General features: G+C 40.7%; 2 protein-coding genes across 5 annotated transcripts; one reads left to right on the forward strand and one right to left on the reverse strand.

Annotated features, from left to right (window-relative positions):
• Positions 1–129: 129 nt before the first annotated feature.
• On the reverse strand, positions 130–10973 carry zfand6 (zinc finger, AN1-type domain 6). Of its 3 annotated transcripts, none has more exons than XM_076287366.1 (6): positions 10785–10973; positions 5036–5190; positions 2864–2978; positions 2522–2625; positions 1218–1334; positions 130–1036 (listed from the first exon to the last, which is right to left on the reverse strand). In XM_076287366.1, the coding sequence occupies exons 2-6, from the start codon at positions 5184–5186 to the stop codon at positions 888–890; spliced, it is 636 nt and encodes a 211-aa protein (XP_076143481.1). In that variant the 5' UTR covers positions 5187–5190; positions 10785–10973; the 3' UTR covers positions 130–887. The 3 variants fall into 3 exon arrangements, with proteins under 3 accessions (XP_076143481.1, XP_076143480.1, XP_076143479.1); XM_076287365.1 differs by lacking the exon at positions 10785–10973 and adding an exon at positions 9921–10760 and having other exon boundaries at positions 133–1036; positions 2864–2981; XM_076287364.1 differs by having other exon boundaries at positions 134–1036; positions 2864–2981.
• mthfs (5,10-methenyltetrahydrofolate synthetase (5-formyltetrahydrofolate cyclo-ligase)) lies at positions 10158–17266 on the forward strand. Of its 2 annotated transcripts, XM_076287368.1 has the most exons (4): positions 10158–10247; positions 11494–11707; positions 12452–12716; positions 16443–17266. In XM_076287368.1, the coding sequence occupies exons 2-4, from the start codon at positions 11597–11599 to the stop codon at positions 16664–16666; spliced, it is 600 nt and encodes a 199-aa protein (XP_076143483.1). In that variant the 5' UTR covers positions 10158–10247; positions 11494–11596; the 3' UTR covers positions 16667–17266. The 2 variants fall into 2 exon arrangements, with proteins under 2 accessions (XP_076143483.1, XP_076143482.1); XM_076287367.1 differs by lacking the exon at positions 10158–10247 and having other exon boundaries at positions 11422–11707.
• Positions 17267–19440: the final 2174 nt, after the last annotated feature.

Below are 19440 nucleotides of genomic sequence, written 5' to 3' on the forward strand. Positions count from 1 at the left end.
GGCTACATGAGATGCTTCTTGTTGTGTTTAAAAGGGCCTTCCACATAATTAGGCCAGATTTTGTGAGTTTTTTTTTTTTCATGTGTAAAATTTGTTTTTGTTTTTTTAATTTTATTCAGATCAAAGCAGAGACAGTGAATAAACAAACATAAATACAGCACATACACCTCAGGTCATCCTGTGCACACTCATAAATGAACTATATTATTCTCATAAACACTCATAACCAGCACTGAGGTGCATACAAGCTATTCACCCAAAACAACATCCACACAAACATTTGTACTGAAAACCATACACTCAGTGACTAACAAAAAATATTAATGAGAGGTGGTGGGAGGAAATAAGCAGTTTTCTTTCTCTATGCTGTCCATAACAAAATTGCAATAATTCTCAGCATACATTCATTTACTGGAAGAGCATACAGTACAAGGGTGGAAAAGAATAATCTTTAACGGGTTGACATGCAACTTTTTTTTATAGAGGAAAAGAAGACACCAGAAAAGCACAGCCCCTCTAGTATGTCTCACCACCTTAAATGTAGCGCCCTATTTGTAACTCAACTTAAAATATAATAAAATTGAATAATTTCCTTGTAAAAGTCTATTTAAGATTTGCTCACACGATCCACAATATTAATAGGGAAATAAATTTGAGTAACTGCAAAATGAAAAAAAAAAAACATTACAAAAAAAATTGGTAAAAAGTGTTTCCAGGTAGCATGCATGATTTAAAGGTGAATAGATGTTGGAGATGGCTCAGATTATCGTGAGCAACTTCAAATTGAGAAGTGAAGGGGGGTAAAAACAAACAAACAACAAAACAAAAACAGAAAGTCGCTGATCCGTGTTCCACACATTCCCTGGCACCCATGATGAGATGGCTCTTCAGATCTTCTGGATCTTCTCTCCGACGATGACGGGGTTTTCTTTCCTAATTTTCTCCGCAGCGTCGGCTTTGTAGTCAAAGGTGCAGTTGTGAATGTCTGAGTACCGGTGGATGCCGCAAAACACATTGCCACATCTGCAGTCGAAGCCTGTGGACAAAAAAACAATTTCAAAGAGATTAATGAGAGAAACAAAAAAGGACAGTTGCCTTCACACTCACAATTGCTTTTTGTGGCCCTGTTTGGTGTCTTTCTGAAAAAAGTACAATTGGTCAAAATGGATCACATGACTTCAGGTGGAAAAACAAATAGAAGCCCATTAAAGCTGTACCTGTGAGTCCAACTTTCTTCCGGCAGGTGAAGCAGCGGTTCTTCTTGGCTTTGCTCTTGTCAGCGCATTTGTCTTGGTCATCTACAGATGTCTGCCCGCTCCCGTCGGAACCTGAGGCTACAGGATACCAGGGGACAGGTGAGAGGCAAGACGCAGGCAAAGAGAAGCACCTAATTTGCTGCACTGCCAGCACACACATAAATGTTGTGTACATATTGTCACATGGTAGCTGTAAGCGTATTAACCCACTTGCTTAGTGCGAGCACAGGGTAAATACATCCTCCTCCTCCTCATCCTCAATACAAATCATTAGGATGAGCACAGTTTCAATGAAAATTAAAATATACTAACCATTTGCTTTTTTTTTTTTGTTTCGTCTGTTTTCTTATTTTCATCCTAAACAGATAAACATTTTTTTTTTTTAAAACCACAAGACCATGCGTCATCTTCACAGCCTCAACCAGGAACTGAGTTCAGGGGGAGGAATCCTGGGGTTCTCTGGAAGGGTGTTCAGGACTGAGGCCATGTGGGGTCTGCTCTGGGCTGGGCTGGTCCACTACACTCACCACATTCTCCGTCTAGCTCCTGAGCGCTCTCGTCTAGCTTCCTTTTGCCTCTCTTAACACTGTCCTCTGCACAGGCTGCGGCTGCTGTCCCTGAGCTAACTGCTCCATCCATGAGGCTCTCTGCTATGCTCACAGATGCACCCACTTCAGGAATGGGTGCACACACACACACACACACACACACACACACACACACACATGCACGCACACACGGACACAGGAAGATCAATTTCACACATAACTGATTCTTCCTTTGACTTAAGGCTATACTGGCATTGAAAATAAATGTAATATTTAGGCAGATCCTGATACACTACTGTCCAATATAGTCTGTCCATAATAGAGTATGTTTAAATATATAGACAAATACACACACAGACAGACACACACATACAAACTCTGGGACACCATAGCTGCCTGTGGGGCAGGATGGTGCTGAGGCGTAAGGGTGTTCGCCAGACTCTTTTGGACTGAACTCAAAGCAAATGGTCATGTTACCACAAAGGGGGCATAAAAATCCCCCCGTACAGCCTAGCTGACAGCAGGGGATTTGCTGCTGCTCTTTATCAATGGCCCTCAGCTTAGCAATCGTCTGAGTTCATATCAAAGTGACCTTCAACACAATACAAGCCTTTTTCCCTTTGTGCAGAAGAGTGTCCTGTCCTTTGAAAACTCAAGTGTGAGAAAGTAACGAGAGGTTGGGCAAGGTGATGCAGAGGTAATGAAAATGCACTGTACTTTGCGTTTCTTCTGTTTTCAGGTCTACTTTGGCCCCCGCCGACTCCTCGTTTTCACACTGTGTAACAGGCGCTTGAGAGAGCAGGGTCTGGCTGGCTACGATGCTAAAGGGAAGCAAAGGAAATTCTATTGAAACCACACCACAAACATCTAAAAGGCAATAAAGACAAGGTAAAATACCACACCAAAACTGTAGAACAGAGCATTGCCAGAATTCCCATAATACATGCCTTGGTGACAATGTCTGGTACAGTCATGAACTGGGCTAAACAGTAAGAGCAGTTTTATCTCTGAGTAATGTATTTGTGTGTTGTGTCGGTGAGATTCAGAAGTGCTGAGTACCTGCTTGTCTCGAGTGGCAAGGCTGCCTGGATGAATGCTGAGGACACGTCCACAGTGCTGCTGTCGGTGCACTGCGTGGGAAGAGACTCTCCCAAACTACTGACTCCAGACGACACTGCTGCCGGGGCACACACAGAGCAAAGCATTCCCTTCACAGATTAGCATGGCTATCTGTTTATGCCTTTTAATATGTCACTATTGGTACAGTGTAGTGTAGTGGTATTATATTATGTAGTATACAATGCCATAAACCGGGTCATCTTGAATAAGAAAAAACAAAGTTTTTGACTGATGGTACAATTTTCAGTGACTATAAATTTCAGACAAATGGTAGTCATCCTAAAACATACAACCCCAAAACAGAAAAAGTTGGGACATTGTGTAAAATGCAAATAAAAACAGAATGTGATAATATACAAGTCTCGTAAACCAATATTCAGCAAAAAGGACATAGACAATATATCAAATGTTGAAAATGAACATTTGGACTATTTCATGGAAAATACATGTTAATTTTGAATTTGATGCCAGCAACATGTTTCAAAAAAAGTTGGGACGGGAGCATGTTTACCACTGTGCTGCTTCAACTCTTCAATTAACAAAATTCTGTAAATGTTTAGGAACTGAGGAGACCAGTTGCTAGAGTTTTGAGAGTGAAATGTTGTCCCATTACTCCCTGATATAGGAGTTCAGTTGCTTAACAGTATGGGGTATTCTAAGTCATGTTTTTCATTCCATGATGCACCTAATTGGACAAATATGGACTGCAGACAGGCCATTTTAGCACCTGAACTCATCATCTATGGAGAAATACTATTTAAATATGTGCAGAATTAATTTTGCCATTGTTTTCCTGAAATATTCAAGGTCTTCCCTGGAAAATACAGTGTCTGGATAGGACTGCTCAAAACCTGTATACATCATTCAGAATTGATTGTGCTTTGCCAAATGTGCAAGATGCCCATGCTGTAGGCACTCATGCTCCTCCACACCATCATAGATGTTGGGTTTTAAACTGAACACTAAAACAATTTGGATAGGTTGGATACTTGGATAGGCCCTCTCCTCTTTAGCCCAGATGAGTCCATGATTTTCAAAAATAATGGCACATTTTGATTGGTCTAAACACAGGACCCTTTTCCATGTTACTTCAGTCCATTTTAGGCCCAGATAAGATGGTGGTATTTTCTGTATCATGTCTCAATACAATGTTGGCTGTTTTGACTGTTTTTGGCTGTAGTTTTTGAATTGAGTATCAAACTGTGCACATAACCAATGGTTATCAGAGGTTTTCCTGAGCCCCAACAATGACAGGTCTGGAAACAGGTCTGCAGTGCCATCTGAGGTCCAAAAGACCATGGCCATCCAATTTGTTTTTCAGCTCTTTCCCTCGTTTGCAAAGATTTTTCTGGATTCTCTGAATGTTCTAATGATATTATGTCCTGTAGATGATGAACTCCCCAAATACTTCACAATTGCATCTTAAGAAACATTAAAATTACATTGTTTCATCATTTGTGCACACAGGTTTACACAGAGTGATGAATATCCCTACATCTTCACTTCTACAGTAAGTGACCCTGCCTCTCTGGGATGCTCTTTTTCATACCCAATCGTGTTGCCAGTTACCTTAATTAGTTTACCTTAATTAGTTGTATAACTCCTTTTTTAACTCCTTAATTAGTTGTAAATATAACTCCTTTTGTTTTCTTTATCATTACACAACTTTTCCAGCATTTTGTTAGCCCCGTCCCAACTTTTTTTGAAACATGTTGCTGGTATCAAATTCGAAATTAACATATATTTTCCATGAAATAGTCCAATTTGTCATTTTCAACATTTGATATGTTGTCTGTGTCCTTTTTGTAACTAAATATGAGTTTAGGAAAGTTGCAGATTATTACATTCTGTTTTTATTCACATTTTACACAATGTCCCAACTTTTTCTGTTTTGGGATTGTACATAAAACGGTGAAACATAAAAACAGGTATGGTGAATGGCAATGGCAATTGGTTGGTGAATGATACAAAGACATTATTGACAAGTTGCTCGCCAATCACTCAACTCACTCAACTATCATTACTCAGTAACTAGCCAGTAACTGATTTCTGGGGTCTCTCTGAGGGTTTAGTGCTGGTGAACTTCACACGGTGACAAACGCAGCATCTTACCTGCCGGACTGACTCGGCCACTGTTGTTCTGTCTCTGTAAGAAGTCTTTGTAACAGACTGAGCACATGCCATTCGTGCGTGGGTTCCCATAAAATCCACATCCGGTGGCACAGAGCATAGGCCCTTGGGTCTGGTTTGTCTCTTGAGCCATCCTCCTGAGGATCAACACACAAAAACCCAAAGTGTCTTCGTGAACCAGGAGCGCCTGGATGAAGACTTGTTTCCTCCCCTCGCCTGTACACTCTCTCTCTTTACAAGGGCATACTGACCCAGGGAATAAAGGCTTAGTGACAGTGGGACAGTTTTGTGTGCTGTTGCCAAAGGAAAAAATCCAACATAAGGCCAGCTAGCTAAAGGAAGCAAGATGACTGGCTGCATCATAGCCTTTATGAGGTCATAATGCATTCACACATGGATACAGAATAGAGAATTTCTGTTTGTGCCCCATAAAACATAAATAAAAACACCTAAAAGAAAGCATCAACACTCAAAAGCTAATTCTGGGCTATTATGTTACAAGACGTCATTTTTCTCACAAGAGAAAAACACTAACTGCACTTTAATTTTTGTATTTAAATTCTGGTGATGGCATGGGATTTTCTATTGTTTAATAGCCTAACTAGTAAACTGTTAAAGTGATAATAGCCTAGAGTCACCCAAGTCCCTAACTCTCTGACTTCTGGGTAGTACACATGCTGCCACTAAAAGGAAGAGGAAATACTAATCTTATGAGCCTCGGTCACAGCTGAAGCTGTCAGTTTCCTGTCAGTATAACTCTGCCCAAAGCCCATCTCTGTCAGGCCTACAGGCCCCTCTCTATCCCTTAAAAGCCTCAGAGAGAAGACAATTTGACAGTTCAACACTGAATGAGAGGGCTTTGGCTCTCTGTGAGTTTGGAGTGGTCTACACAGAGAGCTGGTGGAGAGCTTTAATGAGGGGGAATACACAGCTCAAGAAGACATTAAGACTGGAAATATCCACACAGCCATATGATCCATGCTAAAAATAGTGACATATTTCTCTCCCTGGCAGTAGGATGGAAGAGTGCCCTCTGTAAGACTTTGAAATGCACTCCTGACCCTAGTGGCACATTCAGTTCCCAATTATCTTCATGCCCATTAATTTAGCATTTGCTGTAAGGTAAACAAAGTGAATACAAAACAAATAAACAAACATTCTAGTGGTGTTAGTGTCCAGTGAGGGCTGGCTGGGCTGCGTGTCAGAGACACTGATCTCCGCTGTGATGTAAGAGCATTCGGACTAAGGAGGGCATCTGACCCAGTGTGCTCAGCCATTCACTCTCCGAGCAGGAGGACATGGGGGTTGGGGGGTGAGGGATTAATCTGGACTTTCTGCTGGGGGCAAATGGAAATGCCTGGCAAAGAGGGCTCCACAACAGCCTCAATCCAACCAAGCTGCGCTGTCTTGCCTAGGGGACTACTGATAAGAAGTCAGGAACCTGGCTTCATTTCATCTCTGTCCGGGTACAGAGGCGACACAGGTGGGCATTTCTAGCACAGTGTGGGGGGGGAAACTGTTGGGAGATCTGGGCTAGGATAACATGAAATGGTCTCCCAGGACAACTTGAGCTGAGCTGCACGCATCTGAAAGCAAGGCTTAGAAAACAAAACCATATTCAATATCTCCCCCCATTAATGCCTTCAACTTTTAGTCACAGGGGAACTAGTCCAGCCGTAGCCTTGACATAATCTCTGGAGGTCATCTCTGGCCAGAGAGAGAGAAAGTTGGAGGCTGCCAGAGAATCAATGAAAGAACACACTCTGCCACTGTGGGATGACCGCACCTGGAGACTGAAGTTCACAAAAGTTAGAGCGTTGTGACATGCTGGAAACAACGGCGAGGGGGAGGCAGCATAAACTGTTACACGGATTACAGGGCTAGATTACATAGATCAGGCTGGATTTGTCAAGCCTCTACTTCAGCGTAAAGAAGTACTTTCCTATCTGAGTGGTGCCAACTTCAATCAAGATATGTAGTAGTGCAGTCAGTGCTGTACTTTTGGAGATCAGCAAAAAATCTGTAGCTAATGTTTAATCTGGATTTATTCATCTCCAAAAGCATGAAGCTAAGAATATTTTTCATCAGCAACACTTCACCAAACCCTACACTGTTCGCAAAAGACTGACTGTTATTGGCCAGTCTGTACTTGCATGACCCCAACCTCAGGAGATCTCTTAAAGGTTATCAATTTTCAGTTTAACCTGCTACACCATAATAACAAGTTTGTCTTGATATTAGCTTCTGCCTCTGGCAGCGCGCGCGAGAGAGAGACATCATCGCATTAAGATTTTTCTCATGCCGATTGAACCAAATCCATTTGGATCCATGCTGTGCAAAACAAACCAGAGAGAGCAGCCGAGCTAACATGATCATAAGCCCCTTATCAGTAGGTTGGGGGAGGGCACGGTAGAGGAGGCCTCACTGAGTCAATCTTTAATCTAAACTTCAAAACAGCTCTAATTGTTCCTGTAAAGAAAAAGTACTTAAAAGCTGGATAAAAATGACTAAAATCTGTTTAATGATACAGAGGAAAAGAAAAGTGCCTATAGCCTACTCACTCATATATAAACACGAGTTGGCTACAGCTCCCCACACACACACACACACACACACAAACAAACAACATTTCCCAAACAGTATCACTGGTGAGTGTACTTAATGCCAGAGCACACACTCACACACACACTCACAATATGTAACGCCTCAATAACAATAAAATGTAGGACTGAGGGTGCTTTAGTTAACTTCTGCAATGCTACTTGTCTCTGCCTCTGGCATTGTGGCTGTGACACACGGCCAATTAAACAACATACTGATTAATGGCGCTGGCCGTAGGGTATGTAGAACAGGCTCCTTTATTTCCCATATTGAATGCAAGTAAGCCTCTCTGCAGGCCAAATGCAGTCTACTGTAAAACCAGTGGGACTGGCCTGTAACAAGCTTACAGACTTACAGGGCCAGTATGTAGCAACATAATAATTCCACACTTCTCGTTGTAAAAGTTTACCCAAAATTTGGTCATCATTACCCGTCATCATTCATGTTACTCATGCTTTCCCAGCTCTCTCTTGTGTCATGAAAGAGTCTCATTGAGCAACAAATACACACAAATGTATCTCAACAGTGGTCTCAAAAGAAGACTCTGATTTAATCTATTCTGAGGAAAGACGAACTGCAGTCAATACCAGTAGGGAGCAAACAGAGCAAGCTCTGCAGCAGACCTGCTCCACCAGCTTCTTCTTCAACATGAAATGATAACTGAATGAATAACTGACATGTAAATGCTCAATGAAAAACATCCTCCTCATCCTCTTCCTCACACCCTAAAGAAAACTACTCAGCCTCACATGATGATGTGGCAACTGAGCTTTGTAGCGAAGGTAGTCAAAATTAGATTATTATTTGGACAGTGCATGTTCCTTTTCCTATTGCTTCAAAAGAGAATGGGCTCAGGCTTTAGAAATTTAGTGTACTAATTTAACCAATGTTTTACACAATAGTGCAGACTGCAAAGTAGGTACCGGTATGCTATCCATTGTTATTAGTATACTTGTTCCCAGGGTATTTAAATCTGTGTCTTTATGAAGGTATCCACAAGCAGACCTGCACAAACAGACAAATGCCAGAACTGCTTTCTATTCTAGTCCATAGTTTGGTTTTAGATGGAGCAGTGTATGAACTTGGACAGCTTACAACTTGGGTCAAAACAAACATGAATGGTTCACCCACTCTCAAAAGAGAGAGTACCTCACACTATTGTAACAGTAGGCCTTTAGAAACATTGTGTGGAATAAACAAAAGCCTAACCCTAACCCAAACCATCTGAACTCCAACCTTCTGGGGAGGACTAGGCCTAATGCTCCATATATCACCATAACCTATTATGGGTGAAAATGAATTAAGGATGTATGGACAGCTAGGTATAGTTAGCCTAATTTATAATATCCTTGATTTTGAATCAGTATTAAAGCACCAAGTGTTCTGATAGGATACAGCTAGTGCAAAACCATAGATACTGATAGATAAATTCAGTACACATAGTCTTTTTTAAAAAAAATGTAATATCCCAGATATTTTTCCAGATTACATAATTCAGACTACTCCAAAGCCACTACCAGGGAAATTGTAGGCTTGATAGATTCATTCTACTAATATTTCTTCATGTGGTGCACATGTGTCACTTTATGTAAAGGACACTGACCTGTCAGTAGGGGCAAAGCTGAAGTTTCTGAGGTAACAAGCTGCCAGACAACACAAAGTGACAGCTCTGCAGGCAGCTTGATGTCAGACATAATTGTTTTCATTTACCCATCAAAAAATAACAAGCAGATCAGTAGTTCAATGGGTCATTCAAATGAGACAGCATGGGTTTTATTCCTCCTCCCATTGTGCATTCTTCTTCTTCTTTTTCTTCTTCTTATTATTAGTAGTATTATAGCCTACTGAATATGATTGAGGACATTGCACTATCGCACAGCCTTTAAAAATAGCTTTCACTACCCCCCTGTCTCATTTGCTAGGACTGGAGATATTTTCAGTAAACCAATTGACCTTTAACAAAACTAGCTTGTCTACACACCAAGCAATTGGGACTCACATGAATGTTTCGATGCTTTCAACACCTTTACTTACATTATTATTACACAAATGTAAGAATATTCATGGAATGCTGTCGTGTTAGCGACAACACTAGCTGTTGTATTCTTCTTGTATTTCCTGTCTAAACAGTGTCCTTTTGTTCAAATGTTTGAACCATTTTAAGATGAGAGAACATATTTAGACACCATAGAATGTCAGATAAGTGTCTATACGGTCTTTCTACTTGCTCCCACGTGAAATAAATGTAACTTTGAATCCGACGTACCTCAAGATTGTCCCAAATCCCCCTTTGCTACTACACCTTTCTTTCTTCGTGTCTGTGCCACCAGATAAAGCCCGACATCATAAGCAGAAAATACCACCATCTAATTCTCAAAGTAAACACCTACTGTGCTGTCATTGGATGCGCGCCTATAATCACGCCCATTTCCACATCACCATTGAACAAACGTAAAGCCAATCACACATTCTATTTTTCTTCTACATTTAAAAAGACATGACAATTGGAACACTGAGGTTAAAAATATCAGGGGGGAACCAATGTTTCACGGCTACTGTAACAGCGTTCAGCAAAAGCAACAAATTAACCATTGTAAGTAGGCTACAAGACTTTGGTTCGAATTCTGTCAAACTTAGCTGCTAACGCATTTGTCGACAGCCATTTAAAGACCTCTGTCGTGGTGTTAAGCTGGCTAAGCTAGTTTACCACCTCCTCTGTCCGTCATGAAACAGGCTAACATTACCCAAAAACAACTGGTGACATCTAAAGTTATATGCCAATATTCGTACCCAGTGCGTCCTTTCAATAACCATCAAGCTATGAAAACATCTCTCTCATCAACCACACAGTTTAATTATGCGAACTTCCCCTTCAAGACTAGGCTACTGTAAATCCCTGACAGTATTGTCAAAAAAAAATACAATATTTGACGTTGAACTTCGATTTGAAAATTAAAATAATGATTTGCACATATCTGTCAAAGGTATGTTCATGACAAATAAGTAATTTCGTGTCCGATATATTTTATATAGGTCAGTTTTCCTGGAGGTTTCGGTGACTGCCCAGAAGCAATTCAATAAGCTAATGCTAGCTTGCTAAGTAACTTCTTGACAAGTTGTCTCGACTTACCTCTCCGACGCCTGAATAGTTTAAGACGGCTTCTTCCAACTTTTTGAGGTGCTTAAAATTCGGAAAATATGTCTGTAGGTTTAAAGAATTTTGACGGAAACCGTATAGGGTGTTAGAGGGTGGTTGTTTTCCCTCTGCTCCCTACCCCCACCCAGAAACAGTCTGTTTGTTACTTTTTGTCACTCCAACCCCCACTGTAATCTTGACGATGACGCAATAAATGGACAGACAACGATTGTTTTGTTGAGCAATCATACGTCATGTTAAGATAATAACAATAATATGTTTACTTTGATCACATTATCAGTAATATTGTTTTATACAAATATGAGGAAATGAGATTCACATCTGATACATTTCGCGGTGTTCCTCTGAACCAAATAGTTTTTAGACTATTTCATAAAGAATATTAGCCAACATCCTAACTTTTACTTGGGGCACTACTACACTATTGTAGACCGGCGTCTTGCCTATAAATTAATACGTCGTCGCACAAGCGTCTTTCCCTGTTGATTACTAAAACGGAAGTACAGTAGAAAAACAGACGTAGGCTGAAAGACACGCCCACTGTGCTATCCAATGTGGTTATGAGGAGGAGGGGGGGGGGGTGGTTAGACGAACATGTGGTAAGATCAGATACTAGCCTATGTATTGATCAACCTCAGAGGCTGCTGTGTGAGCAGTGACATTGCATTAATCTTATGTCCAGTCTAGCCTCTTCTTCCACAGTCTAGCCTCTTCCATTCATTAACATCCGGAGTTTCGAAGAGCTGACATCCACGACGGCGGCCCTTGGAGAGTGTGACAGCAGCATGGCCGCATTACGAGCAGCCAAGCAGGCTTTGAGAAAAGAAATAAAGAAACGGGTTGCCGCTTTGACTGATCAAGAGAAGGTTCGCCAGTCTCGTGTTGCCTCCCAAAAGGTAAAAATGGAAGAAGAAAGTCTCCACTTGCATGCATGTGCTGCAGCATTCGCTGCTCGTGACACTAATCAGGCTCCATAGCTGCAGCTGTCAAGTTTCTGACTGGGGCATGGTGATAGTTTTTCTTTTGCGTACATAAGGAACTTTTTTACAAAATCAATGCATTTAGATGGTACATTTTGTTGCACAATACAGTAGGCTAAATTGACAATTATGTCAATAAAGCTGTTTTTGAATATCCACCCATCCGCAAAGCATTTAAAATGAGTCCTTTCCTTTTTCTGTTTTCTGTTGCATTTCGTGATGTTTGTTGATGTTTCTTGACCTGCTGAACTGTGGTAATTTGAACAAGCTATAATCTTCACATGCTTATGCTAACACATATCATCATCACCATTAACAACATCATAACAACAATAATAACAATATTATTATTATTATCATTATTATTATATGCCTACACATTACAATAATACAAATAGTTGTAGGACTAGTTGTAGGCCTAGTAGTGGACTTGTAGTAGCCTAATAGTATATTGGCCTCTTGACTATCAAGTCATTTAAGAAAGATTAATTTATTTGTAGTAAGAAACTATTAGTAGTGGACTCAACCATACAATTTGTTCAGTTTAAATTAATCGATACCATTTAAAAACAATGTGCAGCTAAATAGATTAGCATTCAGTCTAGGCTAATAATATAAGAAAGTGCTGACACAATTGTGACTATTTATCTGTGTCATTAGCTGTTCCGTCATCCAAAATACCACAGCAGTCAGCGGATCGCTGTGTTCCTGAGCATGCATGATGAAATTCGTACAGAGGAGATCATTGAAGATGCCTTAGGGAAAGGCAAAGTGTGCTTCATCCCCAAATACCTGACGAACAGCAGCCATATGGACATGCTCCGAGTGACCAGCCTAGAGGACATCAACACATTGCCTCTCACATCCTGGAACATTCGCCAGCCTGGAGATGACGACAATCAGAGGGAAGAGGCCTTGAACACAGGTCAGTTGACACTATGCCCATTTAAACCATGCTTGTTTAATAGTAACTTTAAGTATACTCTTTTGATCCCGTGAGGGAAATCCACATTACACTGTAAATACATCCTCATTTTATGTTAGTTCTGTTCTTTTTAAGACAGTGACTTCTAAGCATTATTTCAAGATTGCAGACAGGCACCAGAACCTAAACAAAGAAGGCCTACAAAAGAATATGAGGTTTAAACACAATGCAGTGCTCTTTTAACTTGTCCCCTTGGTGTTCGGCCAGTAGATGGCGATACATCACCATTAAGTGAAATTCATTGTCGCCAGCAGCTCTCTGGAAGATGTAGTGCAGAACTTTAGCACTGTCAGTACATTTACATTCACATTTAGCGGACACTTCTATCCATAGCTACTTTCAATTATAATACAAGGGTCATTGTGCCCGGAGCAACTTGGCGTTGGGCACAACGGTGGAAGCCGGGAATTTAATCCACATCTTTTCACAGTTTTCACAGTTACTGCAGATCTATGTAAACCTTGTGTGTGTCTTGACATATTATCATGCCATTATGTGTGTGCATTCATTAGCCAGATAGTTAGCCAGAAGAGACTTGGGGGAAAAAAGAGGAGATTGTGCGAAACGTTGACATTCCTACTTCCAAAAATTGTTCACAAGCCCAACCAATGCACTTTTCAGCAGTTATTCTGAACCCAACCAATGCACTTTTCAGCAGTTATTCTGAACCCAACCAATGCACTTTTCAGCAGTTATTCTGAGATGCAGCACATGGAACAGGAGATGCAGCACAAGGACAGTATATAGTAGTAAACCGAAACTGGAGTAACTTGAGCCTTTGTACCCACTGAGGCACCGCCAGTCTTGGCTCCTGCTGGTCCTGTAATAAGGAAGAGATTAAAGAGCAGAGCTCTCTCACACAGAGAAGTGGGAAGGCTAGGGACTTTTCTCACAAGTACAAAAGGTTTTTGTCTCTACACACTGGAGTCAGTTATTTCACAGAGGTCTCAGAGGATAAAAGAAGCACTGTTGTTATTGCTTGGACAGTTTGATGTCCCACTCAGCATTGATCATTTCTCAGCAAGTGTCAGTACAAAGTTTGAGGGATTTTGCTGTCATTCAAAACAAGCTAAGAATGAAAGCATTTCAGAGGTGATTGGCACTAATCTTTCACTGTCGAGCTGTTTATTATTTCTTTAGAATGCCACAGTTTGACTCAAAGCTATACTGACTTGACCCAAAAATATATGTTTGTCGAAACCTGTGCCATTTTAAAAGACTGTAGATACACTGTAAATTATCCGCTATAAATGCATAATTGTTGCTAGGTTGATAGCAGTAGATACATTGTTGAAGTTAGGGGACTGTGTCTGAAATGAAAAGCTGGCGTGAAAAATCCCACCTGGAAAAGAGAGAGTATTTTCACAAACACATGCACCCCGCTTCCTCTAAGGATCAATGCCCTGCTGAGAGAACAACAGTGACTTTAAGGCAGTCCTTCTATTTTTCATGAAGCATGATTGACACCAAGAAAAAGAGTTCTGTTTCCTTATATTCCTTGCAGGTGGATAAATTGAAGTAGCCCACAGAGAGAGGAGAGAGCATGGCTATGAAATGGACAAATCTTTGGAATTACAGTTTTTTCTGATTGCTTAAGCACATTTTTGTAACTATTGTCTATTTTTGCAAAACTCTACACACAAATAGGAAAACCTTTCACCAAATCAGCAAAACATTGTAGTTCTCTTGCAAAAGCTAACACACCTTGCTTAACTCTTCACACCTTCGTAAAAATGGCGTTTTCGTATCAAACAGTAAACACAAGACATCACAATAATAAGCACACAATGTGCCAACTACACACTTGATGGTATGAATAAAAAACAAATCTGGCTTTTGCTTTCTCTGTGCACAAGATAGGCTATGTCAGTTTGAGGTCATACTTTTGTCATAGTTCTGTAAACATACAAGTATTGGTGTGTTTTTCCAAGTCAAAATACAAAATAGCAATTTCACTGAGAAAAAAAAAAGTCTACATCGTGTCATCTTTCTCAAAATTTCATCTACATCACATGCAATGTCCTCTTGTCCAAAGCACTAGGGAAAATATCTTCTGGAATGCGTATCCAGGCCTGACATGATGCCTGGTCAGTATCCCCACATGTAGACTGATTTTTTTTGCCTGTAAAAGGGCTATTTCTTACTCTTCTTTATAAAAGGGCTATTTCTTCCCCCTCCTCGTCCTCCTCTTGCTTCTCCTTGTCCTCTTCCTCTAACTTCACCTCCTTGTCCTTGTCATCCTCTCCCACTCTCTTCTTTACCTCCGCGTCCTCTTCCTGCTCTTCCTCTTACTTCTTCACCTCCACGTCCTATTCTTTGGCCTCCTCTAATTCTTACTCTTCTCACTCTTCCTGCTCCCTCCATTGTACCCATTGTACATTATCTGTGGCTTATGTATAGTGCTTAGACTGATTGCAAAGTGAACTAATTATCTAAAACAGTTTTCACATGAGAAAGTGTGCCAGAGAGTTGGCAAAATAGTGTAAATAATAGCCATAGATGTGTATAGATTTGCTAGGAGTGTGTTGATCATTTGGAAATTGAGTGTAAAGCAGTGAGTTGTGTTTACAGTTCCGCAAAAAGTGCTGTGCAGTGAATTGTAGATTAATCAAAGATTATCAACATTTAATTAAGGGATATTCATGAGTTGCATGCTGACAACTGCATTCCATAGAGAGAACATATGTGTTTCTTTATTTATGTCTAATGTCGATAGGAAGACATACTGTTAGGGCTGCTGCTCAAGGCTCATCAATAATGAGTGAATGTCAAGCACAAGCTTATTAAATCACAGAGCCCTTTTAAATATTGAAGAGCATTCAGAAGTGCAGGGAAGATCACTTTCCACATCACAAGGAGCCTGATTTTTAGATACCCCCATTAACAAATACAGTGCTGAGCATTGTTTTTTTTAGTTGTTTTTTTCCCCTTAGTAATCTAGTAAGTCCGATGAGGCAGTTTTGACTAATGAGGCGTTTTGGGTCAAAAGAATAAAAAGCGTTGCTCAGAGCGATACCCATGACACAAAGTAATTGGATTGTTATTTTCCTGTAAGTCCCTGCCTCAAGTAGCGTTGTGTAAAAATAAACATGTGCCATGAACAAAAATGTTCTCTGTATGCTGTTTGATTCTCACTGAACACTAGGGGGAGATTGATTTCTTTTTTGCTCTGGCCATCTCAGGGTGCCCACAGCAAATCCTGAAATGATACTATGTATGAAGGTCATCCAAGCTTAAGCAGCTTGCCACATTTTCTGTTGATATCAGCTTAATGCAGTTTCCAGCAGTAGTGTCATTCACACTAACAACAGCTGTACATTTTAGGCATGAATACATTATAACACTATTATTAATTATTAATACTATTCAGGCAGCCGTGCTATGCTGTTTTTTTTTTTTACCTCTAAAGATAAATTGACTTGTTGGTGTAGGTGTACAGCAACTAATTACAACAGCTTTCACCCCATAAATTGATCTCATACATTTCACCCAAATTTCACTTGGGATCAATAAAGTGCCTACCTACCGACAGAACGATCAATCTATGTCAATAACATTACAATTATATAATGTCTTGATATTATGAAGAGCGTAGTCAGTTATTGCTGTATATTTATAAGCTGATGACAAGCTGAAGTATGCTCCCATTGTTTGTGCTGGCTGCAGGTGGACTTGACCTTATCCTTATGCCAGGGCTTGGTTTCGACAAAAGTGGCAACCGCCTGGGCCGAGGGAAGGGCTTCTACGACACCTACCTGGAGCGCTGCATGAAACATCCCAAAGGGAAGCCCTACACCATTGCCTTGGCCTTCAAAGAGCAACTGTGTCCAGACATACCAGTGGACGACCGGGATATCCACATAGATGAAATCCTGTACGAAGACGAATGATCTGCTCGTGGAGTCGCGGAGACACCTTGTGCTTTAGTGATCGCTTGGTGAGACCACTCAAGTGCCTTTTTAAGACCGGACGTGTCAGCAGTACAAGCAGCCTGGTCTCTCTCTGGTGCTTTGCCGTTTTCCTGACTCAGGGTGGAATTAACTGGATGTAATGAGCTTTCTCCAGATGAGCCCCCTGTTTTTAGCTGCCTGTGTTTGCGCATCCAGATTTCCCAGGCCTGCCTCTCTGTGGAATGCTTATCGTAAAGTTATCCCCTTTTCCTGAAATCCTCGAAATGTGAAATTCCTACGTCCATCATCACTAAGACTTATCATGGTAATTTAATTGAATTAAGACAGTGGGGAATTAAGTGAAATTTCCATAAACTTTCTATAACCTTCACCTGTAATCATCTAAATTTTGCTTTTAGATGTTGTCTATGGAATTGCCTTCAATAAAGGGACCAAAATTCACACATACCAATCCCATTCAGCCGTTAACACTATAAATGTCTATACATGTCTAATGTTCTTGGCATGGTACTTGCATTTGTACTGTTTGAATTGTTAACACACCATGTTGATCACAAAGCAAATAAACATTTATACATATCCACTTGGCTCAGTGATGAGACAGCCCCTAGAATAGGAATGTTAGAACCATACCTCAGTGTTCTCAAATGACTGTACCCCGTACCTCATTTCACCCCATAAGCTCCGAAAGTTTAATTTCTCCTGTCCCATTACACCAGATGAAAGATAAAAGGTGTAATTGCCCTACCTGGCCATGGTGGCACAGATGAGGAGAGAGTAGTTAGATTAGTTAGATTAGAGAGTAGTAGTAGTAGTTGAATGCTGGAATGTATCTGCCACAATATGAACAAGTTTAAATATGATGTGAACTGTGTTAGCATCTAGCATTTAAGTCAAGGCCCCCCCCCCCCCACCCCAATATATGGTGAACATGTGAAATAATTGTCAAGAAGTGAGCGGTATCATCTCTTTTGGTGGTTCTTAATGGAGACGGAATATTTCATGGAATTTTCTGATTTTCCATAAAACCATTACTTACAGTGGTGCCAATAGACTTTTAGATAACTTCCATATAGTCCATAGCTGTCCGTTCTATGTGCACACAGAAAACACTGTGATCACACACAGTCCTGACTCTTCAAATGGGTGGGCAGAGTAGGCCTACTGTCACTACGGTCCAGTACGCACTCTTACTGCAATACCAACACACATGGTTCTGTGGCGCATCAGGCTGCAGGTCTGGAACCTTGTTGACCCGGATTTGGGGTCAGATGGGGTGACTGCTGTCTCCCTTCACTGCAGTAAGAAATAAAGTGACTCTGACTGAGCCATACACTATTTCATAGGATTAATAGGTGCAGGAGTATCAACATTTTACCACAATCTGTAATAAACATGCAATACTTTCTGTGCACCATTAAGAGTGCTCAACTATACTTTCTATATCTACCAATTCTACTTTATTTATTAGTCATGAATTTTTTTGTTTGTACTGATAATGTTTCCCCTAACGAGTCTGTATTTTGACAGTCTAATCTGTCCAGTAGGACTACATTGATTGTTACGGGACAACCTTGCAGTTGGTATGTGCAGCATAAACATTCTGCAAACAGCTCAATCCACTACCCTTATGACACTTAACATTGTGGATAGGTCCAGAACAACATGGGAAAACAGCATTCATGTAGGCTTTGCTTGCTAAGGTTGAACAAGCTATCTTAATACAGTAAATTTCCGAACAAAAATGACTAACTGCCATCACCATTGGCATGCTCATAGACGAAAATAACCTTTTCTCTGGGAATGAACGAGCCCTTCACTATACATGTTCTTTCCCATTAATACTTTCCCTCTTTGCCTTCTCACACAGCTTCCAGCTTAATCCAAAACAGTGGGACCCCAGAAATGATTAATTAAGAATATATCTGTTGGGATGCCAAGGCACAGCAAGAGTGCTCATTATGAGGAATTAATAAGACGATGGAAGGCACATCACTGGATGGGTTCACGTCACGACAGGTTGGGCTCTGGTGACACAGACGGCGCAGACACAGCTATATGCTATTTGGAGATTACCCAGTGATCCAGGAATAGATGGTGGGCTTTTCCCTAGAGATGAGGAACAAGAGAGGATACAGACGTAGGCAGGGAGTTCTGCGGAGCTGGGAAGCTTGATGATGTTCTATTGTCTGATTTTGTCTGAGTAGAACATCATATTGCCTAACCCTTTTTGTTTGGTGAAGATCTCAACACGTTCATTAGAAAGTAGACAGGTGAGGTGGCTGCCAGGACTATGTTTTCTTTTACTAAGTCACACAAGCATTACATTTACAATGTCATCAATTATCGACAATTAAAGTTCCTTAACTGCGAGATCTTGGTTTATCAGTTTTAGGGATTTTGAGGGACATGTTTAACCGTTGAAAAGACGGCTAGCATTTGAACAAACAGAAGTCCACTTAATATGCATGCATGATACTGTATTAACTTTCCAGATATGGGCCTACAAAATAAACTACTGTTCAAAAATTTGGAGTAACTTCGATATTTTCTTTGATTTTGAAGGAAAAGCTCATTTCTGGGTCATTGTTATTGTAAATGACTATTGCATCAGGAAATGGCTGATTTTTTAATGCAACATCTACAAAGGTGTACAGAGGTGTACTATCAGCAGTAACCACCATCGACTTTAAGGCAGCGCTGCCTTGAAGTCAACGGTGGGGGCCAAAAAGACCATCAAGCCAACTATTCAT

Source organism: Alosa pseudoharengus, unplaced genomic scaffold, assembly GCF_046254945.1.
Source record: "Alosa pseudoharengus isolate Yale_2024_CS ecotype anadromous, Long Island Sound unplaced genomic scaffold, YU_APseudo_1.1 YU_APseudo_1.1_scf_16, whole genome shotgun sequence".
Lineage (NCBI taxonomy): Eukaryota > Metazoa > Chordata > Actinopteri > Clupeiformes > Clupeidae > Alosa > Alosa pseudoharengus.